This window comes from Bolinopsis microptera, chromosome 5 (genome assembly GCF_026151205.1).
Source record: "Bolinopsis microptera isolate Bmic1 chromosome 5, MBARI_Bmic_1.0, whole genome shotgun sequence".
NCBI classification, from domain to species: domain Eukaryota; kingdom Metazoa; phylum Ctenophora; class Tentaculata; order Lobata; family Bolinopsidae; genus Bolinopsis; species Bolinopsis microptera.
The window spans coordinates 6,948,998-6,961,486 of NC_087076.1; the positions used below are offsets into that span (position 1 = coordinate 6,948,998).

At 39.7% G+C, this 12,489-nt stretch overlaps 1 protein-coding gene across 1 annotated transcript; it reads right to left on the bottom strand.

The window, feature by feature from the left end:
• Positions 1–2,153: 2,153 nt before the first annotated feature.
• On the bottom strand, positions 2,154–11,982 carry LOC134814864 (protein Wnt-1-like). Its single transcript, XM_063823163.1, has 6 exons — positions 11,905–11,982; positions 11,616–11,691; positions 9,847–9,994; positions 4,971–5,144; positions 4,662–4,759; positions 2,154–4,458 (listed from the first exon to the last, which is right to left on the bottom strand). Exons 1-6 carry the CDS (start codon positions 11,973–11,975, stop codon positions 3,988–3,990), a joined length of 1,038 nt encoding a protein of 345 aa, XP_063679233.1. The 5' UTR covers positions 11,976–11,982; the 3' UTR covers positions 2,154–3,987.
• Positions 11,983–12,489: the final 507 nt, after the last annotated feature.

Below are 12,489 nucleotides of genomic sequence, written 5' to 3' on the forward strand. Positions count from 1 at the left end.
GACGGGTTCACCGTGCTTTACAGGCAATCTGAAATCTATCCACGCAACACGGTCACTGACACGATGATATTGAACAATGCACGGTACTAGCCGCTTTGATACCACAAACCCCAGACCTGCATAACAGGCATCCTTTTGTTCAATGATAATCAACTTATTGCCACAGGGTAACATTGCTTCAAATGGCTGAGTGATCTTAGTTTCTTGAAGGGCTATAACGTCTAATTTATATTGAGTACAGTCACGTCCTAATATATGTTGGTCTACTTCTTTGCTCAGCCCACGAACATTGAATGTTGCAAGGGCTAGAATGAGTGAGAGAGGGAGCAACTTAGGGACGATGAGTAGAGGGTTAGATGCTGCTGCAGGAGTAATCTGTGTCTCCTTGCTTCTGCCGATGTGCCTGACGTCATCACTGGTCATTCCACCTCAATAAATGTAATAGATTTGTAGTGTTGTAATTAGTTTAGTTGCTAATTGCTATGCCGTCAAAATAGATATGAATAAGTCAGCTTGGTCCTTTGAAAAAAATAAAAAAAGACGACAGAACTTTAGTGCAATAAATAGCTACAAGCTTATGGCTACAACTAAACAGTAAACATACACGTATAATAAGCAAAATAGCGAAGCGCAATAATTTTCTAAATGAAGCTCTATCTTGTTCGAGACATTGAGCGCTCGATTCGAAAGTAGATTTTTATCGAACCTGATTCTCTAATATATTGGTGCTGGGACGCGCGCGCAACTAAAATGACATGTTATTTGGAGCCCACTTATTATTATAATATAAAATGTATACAGTTGCTTCATAATTTTACCCTTTTTAGACTTGATTGCTATAGTGAAGAAAGCATCGCGCGCTACTTCGAAGAAATTTAGACGAGTACCATCCGTCAAATATTTGGATCGAGTCAAATTATATTATTATAGCATTGTGGTTGGTTATTCAGATCATATTACATTATTATACATATTAACATTTCTCCTGGAGAGATGATCGAGATATTAAGGCTTGTCCCCTCATACGTGGAATCAGGTTATCAAGTACCGTTGAGTCTTTATGTCTGCAAACTTAATTGAAAATTCAATTGTTGCATCAATCGAATTTTCAATTAAGTTTGCGGAGACATATTCAATATTTTTTCGAGGATTATGTAACAAAATTCTTGACATGGAAAATGGCTAGAATAAATAAATATTTAAGCAGAAATGTTTGCAGTTTGCACATTATATGCACTAGCAGGAACCCGTATAATATAACCCTAAACGGTGTCAAGACTCAAAATACTAAAATGATTATTACCTATTTAATTGGCGTTTTTGACACCACTTGGGGGTCCAAATTTTCGGCTCTAAAATCATTATTCCTTGGCCAATTTTTTATTTTTTCATGCTGATTTGAAGGCCATTAAAGCATTTGACCCAGCCAAAAAAGTTCAAGTTGTATATCTTTTACGGTTTTTGCGGAAAGTCGCGTTAAAGTTGATGCCGTGGTGTCAGTAAAATGGCACAGATATATATATATATATCGTCTCGCTTTATATATAGTAAGATGGCTTATGGGCCCTCCGGTCCTTAACCTTGTTGTAGCTAGATATATATCAACCGACTGATGCTTGATATGACGCTTGAACATGAAGCAAACGGTATATAAAAATTAGAACAATGAATATCATAATCATATCAAACTCCTGAACAAAGGGGGATCCGGACCCTCCCCCCTAACTTCTTAACGATGATTGTTCATTGTACTTTGGTAGACCGAGTTAGACCGATTATCATGTTTGATGTTGCGAATATGAAATATAAGTGAATAGTCGGACAACGCAATGTCGGCTATTATAGTTGACAAAGCAAATCTTTTTTACAGTCTACGCTCTATCCAGTGTACAGTGTATATATGCCCATGCCTATCTGTAATGGCTTACTCGTAAAACATAAACACTAAAGATGAAATTAAGGATTTATTTCCAGATTTTGCGAATCCCACGCGAATTAATCTCGCATTTGTGGTGATTTTCATTATGTTTATAATACCTGAGGACTTCATGCATCGTCGCTACTTCATCGTTCATCAAATTTTCTATTGATTGATCGAAATTCATGTCACTAGGCAGTAGACACATTTTAATCGAAAAGTAACACAAGATTTTACAGAGTGGAAATTGATATCTTGGTATACAGTAACAATGGTGTTCAGCAGCGTAAAGTTTGGTTCAAATATTTGAAATGTAATATAAATGTATAATATCCATAAACGTTTAATTTCAAATATCAAAGTTACAAATCGGTGTAATTACAACGTAAGATCGGTTCATATCAAAATGCAATTCGTGCTCAGTTTCAGCCACTAAAATGCCGATATTATTTCAATTTCTAAACAGCATCACAACGGAGTAATGCCGCATTATTATTATTAATAATATAATATTAACCATCAAATATAATAAAAATTAAAGCACTGCCTAGATGAATAGCGAAACTTTGAATCCGCGGGATTAAAATCTGAGATCATAATCTTAGTAATTCAAATAATCATAACTTTAGGGTACCTTTCAGATATCAATATTGGAGAGAAACATATAAAAATCTGTTGTATTTTTATAAGGAGTAAGACTCCTAGTCAAGAAAATACCTATCTTACATCAGCAAATCGTTTCACTGTATCTACATTCTGTAAAGCGTCAAAATTCCAGACAATATCTAATCCAGACAATATCTAATCCAGACAATATCTAATTCCAGACAATATCTAATTATGATTATTCCGCTCCATCAATATCCATTTATGTCAGATTTCAGGCGTTTTGCTGCCAGCTATAATAATGATAAAAATTCTCATCAAAATTCTAATAACAATTACATAAACAGTTCTGAGCGGGAAATGATAACCGATCGACAATTTCGAAGAGAAAAATGTGTACTCAATTGGTACAAATATGTCATTTAGTCATTCACATCTCTGGTGTTGGCGCTAAAGATCGCCTCCATATCATTATCAGCATATCTGTCGATGAGGGAAATCATTTCACAAGCTAACTCTAACCCTATAATTCTCACGGGGCAATCTGTCAGACGTTTTAACGGACGTTTCCCAGCCTATCAAAAAGCCAGCTCCTTTCCAGCCACCAGTGTATTCCTCCCTCAATAACGATAGCCCAATAAAACACCCCGTCTCGGTCATATGATCGGCGGTTTCCCCATTCAATAACCTACCGCAGAAGGGAAATAAAATTACTGGCGCGTATCCTGCACAACTAAGCAAGGCTGCCCCGTGAGTGCCCCTTTGGAAACAGAAACAGATATATTAATATCAGGGGGTTATTTCGGGTTTTACTGAGACACTTTTCTAAAACTGTTGGATCCTCGGCCATCACACCCTCTATATTCTGTAACGTCCGTTAAAAATCCCATAAAATCTAGAAGTGCTGCAAAATGCATGCTAACACAGAGCACACTTGAGGATTCAATGCATTGAAGAAACAAATGTGACAAGCTTTCCCGGTTTAACAACTGAAAACATAAAAAGTGTCTGCTCAATTTATGGGGCATTGGCACTTTGCCACATTAGTCAACTTGATTAGGTCCCTCTTGGGCCCAGGATTAGCTTTGCAGAAAACAGCAAGAGCCAGAGCAAGTAGGGCGGGTGAAATAAAAAATGTTGTCTCACAGCACGACTAGCTGAACTGAGGTTTAACACAATTCACTCTTTGTCCATCAGTTATCGCACACAATTTAGTAAAATATATAAAAACATCGGTTAATATAATTCTGAGTCTTTAATTCTTTGTTCGTTTTTCAATCGAACCACATAAACAGGTTCAAAAGTTCTGGAACTTGAGGCTGAGAATGCACTGCGGATTGAACTTCATGAGAGCAATGCTTAGAGGCCGCTAGGGCACACAGAGGCGCAAATAACTAGTAACAAGTAACTCCAACAATAAGAAACAGAAGTGATAAGCTCGCTGGAACGAGCTGAGACTAATTTTACGTACATCTTGTTTCTACAACAGTCTTCCGACACCGCTCACACCTCATTGCTAGACTGTCGTATACGAATTTGCATTTACAGTCATAGTTCACGTCTTTCTGGGAGTCTAGGTAAGAGCGGTCGCAACACAAATTGTTGCACGCGTCTGACTCCAGGGATGTGACGCTGCAAATGCGTCCCTGAGTGCCGATACTGCCGACTGCTTCATTCGGTAAACAAAACTGATCCGGGTTGGTGGACTCCATGTAAATAAGCTCACTCTGGCGCGGCTGTATTCCGTGTAGATCGTACAGTACCCACGTGTCATCACGTCTAGTGTCCAGCACTCTAGTGGCGTACTTGTACTTGGTTACCAAGTTAGCACCTATGGTTGTCATGGTCGGTATCCTCTGGTAACAGGTTTTTACGGTACACGAACCGGAGAGTCCCTGACACTTACATATCGTCTCCATGTTATCTCGCACAGCCTGAAACACGGGTAATCTTATTACCCTTTTTCAAAACACCAATTCAAAATCAATAGATAAAACCCTTAACGGCTCCCCGAACGGTGAAGCAGTTAAAAGTTATTTCCCAACGTCACGGTTAACCGACTTCCAAGATAAGTGATAATCTGTGATATCGTCATTAGACCCATGGAAACGAGTAAACAAGCAACAAGTAGGATTACCAGGGTCCCTGCTCGGTTGTTGTGCCGCTTTATTCTGTCTGGCATGGAGTTGGCTTGGTGCGGGCTGTCTACAAACCTCTTTGTTTTGTCTATAACAACTGAAATGTGGTGGGAGATCTTTAATTTTAAAAGGTTATTAACTGCAGCCACGCCTAAACAATATTGGGCATATCAATCATCACAATACAAATAGATTAATGGTTAGATTGATGTTTAAACTTTACATCTGAAATTCTCCCACAACAACCGACAGTAAATCAGATTATGGCACAGTCGATTAGAGCAGGTATTACAGAGTTTAAAACCCACCATTGTCGACTGCATCAGAACAGCCGCCCCAAGTCCAGTCTGGCTGCGGATCCGGCACATCATTCATCTCCCTACACCCACACATGTAGATATCACCATCAGAACAGGCGTCCACTACGCCCACCATCGCGCTAGCAGACATCAAGGCGTAGATAAACCCAGTCTCACTCAGATCTGAAACATTTGATTGTCGGTAAACCCGGTAAAAAGTGTGTCGGTAAAGGGCTTGTAAATGTCGGGAAACCTGTGAGATGGTAACTCTTTTAATAGTGACATAATATTGATAATAGGTTTGTTGGGTGAATGAATAATGAACTGTTCTCTGTCGGTACTCTTTGTGGGATCGTATCGGGACTTCAAGGAACAGTTCCGCGTCGGTAACTCTAAACTGTAAACAAGGATATCATCTCTCCAATATAAGGCTCCATATCAGTGTCATACGTATTATGTAAGACTAACAAATTCGTTACTACATAGATCTAAGATCATCCTTTATCCCAGATATCGTATGTCTATCAGACCCCTCCTTAGTTGAAAGTATGATTGTTTAGTCTGATTGTGAAGGCTGGAGGCGGGATTTTAGTAGAACAGACTGCCAAATCAGTCGCTGATAAGCAGTTACCTCGAGAAGCAATAACCATAGCCGTAATAATCGCTTTCAGGTTGTCACAGAGGCTCTGCAATCTGCTGGCGTCGTGTCAAAGGGAGTGAATAATATCTCGGCTGGCAAAGAAGCCAAACTTTTGTCTCGGTTAAAAAGAGAAGGGGTTCGCACTTGTTAGAAGAGAGTAATGGAGTATGGATCTAGGCTAATGTCTCTGAACACCAACGTCCTGGATTAACCAAATGCCGCACTTCTTTGTGCACAATCGACCACAAATTTGATGATTTGGTGCTGTAATCGAGAAAGAGGCCTAGCTCTTTCGTCTTAACCTTGGATAATTTGTCACCACCGGCCCTAGCTAATTCACCTCTAAGTTACAGTTTACGTTGGTTCACGTCGCGCGCGCTCCAGAATTTAGCAAATGCGCACATTTTCGCCATAATTTGGTAAACGCGCGTTACGGCTAGCACAGCAAATTACTCTAAATGTCCAAGGTTGCCGGTTGCATGGATTACTTTAGACTTAGAGTGGTATTAAATAGGTGAAGTTACGAGAATGTGCGGCTTCGGCTAAATTCCAGGTACATTCTTCCGCTCCGCATCAGCGGGGGGAGAATGACGTCACGAAATGAGCCCATCGTGTAAAGGGTGACCTGTTGCAGGTGAAAGGGAGATGTTACCGGACCCGGTCACTGCAAAGCGCGGGGCTGTCAGATATAAGCGGAAATACAAGTTCTGTGTAGCCACTCCCCTGTCCAGACAATATACACACTTAGTGTCAAATACCTTGAGAGAAATTAAAAGTAAATTTAGTGCCCCCTAAGAAAGTGGCGTGGATAATTCGGGTCTTGCGGAGTGACGGCTGAGTCCCCTCGCTCACCGTAAGAGAGAGAAGCGGTTTAATCAGAGATTGGTTAGGGTGTACAGCGACACCAGATTAATTGTCTGTGTACAGGCCCACAGGCTTCCCTCTTCAGGCCTCCCTACACTTTAAAGTTTTAACCGCAGCAATACGCCACCTCAGAGATACAGGCCTCCTGGCTCCGCCCATACCCTAATTTACTTTTTCCCTCCTACCAACAACATTCCGCCAATTTTTGGAGACACCAGGGTTCACAATTTTAGAGAAAGGGGATATTTCTTGCGCAACTGCCTACTTTCGCTTGGAACAAAGGCTTATTGAAACTGTGACGGTAGCTGCACTAGATCTCTTACTATCAAAACAACTCTAAATACATCGCTCACCAATGCTGTTATTATGAAGAAGAATGCACTGCATACCAGAAATTATCTTTGCCGTGCAGCAATCAAAACTTGATGGATTTTAGTGTTTGTATCAAGTTAAAAGTGAGAAGCTCTGAGGTTGCCGCTAAATTACCTTACAAAACTATTTTGAGCTGAGCGGGGCGGCTACGACTCTCTGATCTCTGTCATTCTACCTCTCAAGCTTCAAGCACTTGGAATTCGGAAACGAAATTTTCAAGCTGCTTGAATATGCGGTGGAGAGCACAAAGTAGGTGAAATTTCAGACATATTACCCCAAAATATGCGCAATATATAAGAATGTCATGCATAACTACACAATCAACAATTTTCAGAACTGAAAAGTCACGCTACATTCCCCACATATATTATCTAGGAAATTTATCGGCTGTTTAAATTCGGTGCTACTCTAATGTTAGTATAATGTGTATATAATATATGCAAGTATATGTAAGTATATGTTAATATATTTAAGTACATGGAAGTTTGTGTATGAGTGTAAAGGAAGTTAGATATTCTCATACAGAAGTGTAAGTTAGGTCTAAATATGATGTAATGGTTATAATACGGAACCCAGTATTAGTTATTACACATTTTATTAGTTATTACACATTTTATTAGTTATTACACATTTTATTAGTTATTACACATTTTATTAGTTATTACACATTTTATTAGTTATTACACATTTTATTAGTTATTACACATTTTATTAGTTATTACAGATTTTTACAACTCAGCAAAGTGCACCCCAGAAATTCTGTTTACAGCAAGTACCGACAGGAATCTTATTGTATTGATGGACTGAGAAATGACCAATGGATGGGGCTAGGCAGACTGGAGGCATGCAATTTGATCGGGTGAAGGATCAAGAAAATGGTACAGAGCTAGACAACTACAGAGACATTCTGAAATATTTGGTGTCCCCAGGACCATGAGTCCACATTTGCTCAGACAGTCTGACATGAAATAGCTGGATTTGACCGCCGAATGTTGTCCTGAACCCACCTGGCCAGACTCCAAAACTTTGAAACTAAGAGTAGGAAATATTTGGCGAGGGTAAAACTCACAAGTTTTTGGGAATGAGACTTGAGCACATGTGTATTGTGGACGAATTGCAGTAGGGGACTAAACTATATATATAAATGGACAACAATACGACTTATAACGTGATTCAATTACACCAATCCAATAAACCTTTGGCGGATTGTTTTGAAAGAAGCGAATTCGATTGAAAAGTAGCTGATGACTGGCAAGATACAAATTTACCGCAAAAAAAACGAATTATTTCCGAAAAATTGATGTCTGATATGTTCTGACAAGTTGCTAGCTATGATTTGTAAGAACTAATGAAATACAATATGGAATGGTGCACTGTCCCCCCACAGATCACATACATGTTAATCACATCAAACACTCCCAAATAGACTTCTTCTCACCAAGTTACGGCAGAGCCAAAAATTGGAAATATCACCAGCCTGCTAATTATAGAAAAGCAGATACTTAGCTGTTACATATTATTATTAGAGCTATAATCACCAATATCAATCCAGTCAACAGACCCCCCCCCCCCCCCCCCCCCAGTACTTGCAAACCTTCCACAGTCTGTCAGACCAGTTAAAAGTTGTGTTTTAAAAGTTAACAGTTAAACAGCATTAGTGTGACGAGGCGTCAGTACAAAGTACTCAAGTATTTATACTCCTCCTCCTACAACCATCATTAGTGTATTATCAGTAGCTGTTACCTAGCAACCATCCGCAGGTGAAAATATGTGTGCCGTAACGAATAACAACGACTATTTTTCATGTTTCCCTGTCGTATTTGAGAGAGAATGGGCAGGGCCTATTTGGTCATACTTAAGTTTAGATATCACGCTGTATGTTAGACACATACTACCAAACTACAGTCTGCTCAATGTTCATCATGTTCAGTTTATAAAGTAGATTAGTAGTATGTGTCTAACATTATAGTAACACTAACCCCTACTTTGACCTATTAGTGAAGAACAACAGTAGTAAGTAAGTAAGTAGCTGCAGCTAAAAAGTAGCACCACATCGCCCAGATTGTGGTTAAGCAGTACAATGGGATGAGGCAAGTTGTGGCTACTTCACCATGTTACTGTGGGGTGGATTATATAAACATTTGGTATTGTGTGGTGAACATAGAGCCACCGCCATCCGTTAAACATAGGTATTGTACACCAATCGAGTGAATTATCTGCTTATCTTACAACTGTATTGACTATTGTGTAGTTAATAGGGTTAGAGGAATCCGCCCTGCACATAATAAATCTAAAGTTGTACAACATGGGATTAGTTAGACTTGGATCAGTAATATTAAGACACGACTAGGGGGACTAGGGGGTCAGGGGGACTAGACATTGGTTATTGGGGGACACAGGTGGCAGGGATAATCATATTCATGGGTCAAGCAATCATTGCACTTAGTATCGCACTTAGTAACCAATAAGAAGGAAATAGAAGAGGAGTCGCGTGTACGGTTAGCAGAAAGTCACGTGACGTCACGTGTACGGTTAGCAGAAAGTCACGTGACATCACGTGTTACCCTGTTGATATGACCCCGCCTGGCACGTAGCCCCTCAACTCAGAAAACAGTTTAGTTAGAAGCTACTTAAACTACTGCTTAACCATTAACAAGAGGCACTCCCCCAAATTGAGTTGCTACAAATGGAGTATTCACCCTCTCTAGCTCCTTCCTCTAACTTATTACAATATCACATATTATTACAATATATCATTAATTATAGGTGTTGCCCACGTCAAGTGTCGGCATACTTGTGCAATACAGCTAAACTGCGAAACCTGACGCGCACCAGCTCTATATTCAATTAGCTTTATATCCGACCAAAACAGGAATACCACCAAAAACGTATGTTCCCGTAAATTGGTTATTGTTCTAGGATAACAAAGGAATTTCTGTTTACGAAGTCGGCGATAATAATCAACGTAGGTTCAGAACCAAGTTCAGCTAAATGGAGCAATGACCTTACCTTTATTGACAATGTTTCCGAATAAGTTAGGATACTCCTTGCTGGTGTGACAATTCCAGCGCTTTTTAGAGAACTCCTCCCCGCACTGCTGGATACCCCGATTCAGACCTCGACCCAGTGCCTTGATAAACTTCTTCTCTCCACACTCCTGCCGGGATGAATTAAACTTAATAAGGATATTTGGGTTAATTTAATTTCCAGTCACCGTCGACGGGGTGTGCGGTTTTGGTTTCCATGAAAGTAAGGATACCTGAAATCACCTCTTTCGCAAGCACGAACAAGCCAAACGGAAAGTCAAGTAGATTGTTGTCGGATTGTTGGACTGGAATGCACACGTATTTAGAATGAAATGAATCGCTACTGGGTCTCTAAAATAGCTGACCACATAACAATGAAATGCGGCTAATAGCAAATATTTGAGAGGGAGGAGGAGTTGATATGTCTTGACAAAGGTTTAACCAAGTGTAACCAGCTGCTGGATACCAGGTACCTGGGCTAATATGCAACTATTGTCTCCAGACAGTCCCTTTTAAATTTTAAGTGAATAACGACGATCTCTTCACGTTTATTTGTCTAGAAAATCTTTAAAACAGTTAAAAACCTGCCTAAATTCCTAGACACTATCTCGCCCACGTAGGATATAAGATACGTAGCGGTCCAGGCTGGAACCCTGCCAAACAGCAGCGCACCCATGTCAAGGAAATTACTAAATTAGTTTAACATTCCATGACTTGGTTCAAGCACATTCCATGGATCGATCGGGACCACTTCATAAGGTGTTGCTAAGTCACGTGGTGTGTTGCTAAGTCACGTGATAAACACGGGACCGGTCACGTGACCCCAGCATGTCATCTCAATCAACAGAGCTTGGTCTCATTAATCAGAAGACAACCTCCGTAGCCGGGAGATTGCAATTTGCAATCTTGAGATGAATATAAGGTCTGATTCACATGCTCACTGCCCCCACCATGTCCCCTAATCTCATCATGCCACACATGTGGTGTATTTGAAGTTAGTATGAACCTAAATTCAATGTCCGCTAATTTTACCCCTCTCACAGGAGAAGAAGGTTTCAAGGGGCAGTCCTGAAAAGTGCCGACGTTTCAGAAAGTTCTCAATGTGGCCAGCTATATTGCAGTGTCCTGGGCTAGATATAACTCATAACTGTTGCTATAATTACCCCAGAATTCTGTTAATTTACTTGGACTGATGTTCAGAAAAGTGTGTGTCTGACGTGTTGTGATCACGTGACAGCTCTTGTTGTGAAGGTGTTGTGAGCACACGGCCCGTTTGTCAACCAACTTTGCCGGTCAACATCCCCTTCAAAGGGAACGACAAAATTAGCTGCCATATACCTGCAGACCGATATACTTTAACTTATATTTTGGGATTGTTCCTGGCTTCTAGCCTCCCAGACTTGGTACTTGACAGTGTTCAGTGTTGCCATGGTAATTGTGTCCCAAATTGTATCTTAAAAACGTAAATTGTGTTTATGTCACGGAATAAGAAAACCCGGAGGGTAGTACAGGGAGGGGTTAAGAGAGGGTAAGTGAGGGTAAGTGAGGGTAAGTGAGTGGATATTAGAGCAGAGAGAAATATAGTGCTGTATCAAGTTGTCAGCTGGTGATGAAGGCCAATGAATTAGTGAAATCCAGCTGAACAGGAACGTTATTAACCGGCTTATTGACAGGTGAACTGTGTCCAGGTGTGCTCATTAACACGGAAACGGAATGTCTAGCATTCTGATCTACGTCACCACCGAAACTTACCCTCTTTTGGTCTGAGGTGAGTTTCAATTTCTTTTCATCGTGGCAGTCACTCGGGGCATTCTTCTCGCCCAAATACCTGAAAATAAAAATATGTAACTTTGCGATGATGCGCTAAATTTCAGAAAATTGTAAGTCAAAAGTTTCACTGATCAACAGTTTATATTAGATTAGCGCAGAATTGCATTAATAACTTGATGATAGAAAACTTCTTGTACGAGTATTTATAACGTACTGTAAATCTTAATCTATAAGCGGCAGTAAGCAGTTAATGCTCAATATTCTTACTTACCACCAAAAAGCTAAGGAACACTGCAGAGACATGATAATAATAAGGCAGTTGAGGAGTATTTTCGCAGACATTTCAGCTAAGATTGGTGAGGGTGGTTAGTGACGTGATAATAATAAGCATATCTCTTGACAAGTAATGCAAGCTACATGCAGATATATATTACATTTAGTAACATTACACCAGATCCCAAATGGGAGCCAGAGTCATCGATATATTATAGCAAGATTGCTATATTATAGCAAGATTGAGGGTACATGCTGTCTAGTAATAGTGTCTGTCTAGTGTCTAGTCGTGTGTGTGGTTCGTGTGTTACTATCGGGGTTATACTGTACTGATAATTGATATACAACCCAGTGTAGCGATAAGCTACTTATCAATTATATAATATTTCAATATTATTAAAGTATCAATATTTTACCTGGGAATATGCAGTATATAAAATAGAATCTAATTTCTATTCGATTGTATTGTATTCTTTCCTATTCTATTCAGCGTGTATATTGTATTACAGTAATCATAATAATAAATGTTACATGATTTTTCATTAGGTTTTGATATCTGTCACATATAATATTTATAATTTGA

Bases quoted from the DNA above. Each gene is read 5' to 3' on its own strand.
- LOC134814864 (XM_063823163.1), bottom strand. From the start codon at position 11,975: ATGTCTGCGAAAATACTCCTCAACTGCCTTATTATTATCATGTCTCTG. The intron at 11,692-11,904 runs GTAAGTAAGAAT...TTTTATTTTCAG, and splicing joins TGTTCCTTAGCTTTTTGGTG to GTATTTGGGCGAGAAGAATG. The intron at 4,760-4,970 runs GTGGGTTTTAAA...ACCACATTTCAG, and splicing joins TTCTGATGCAGTCGACAATG to TTGTTATAGACAAAACAAAG.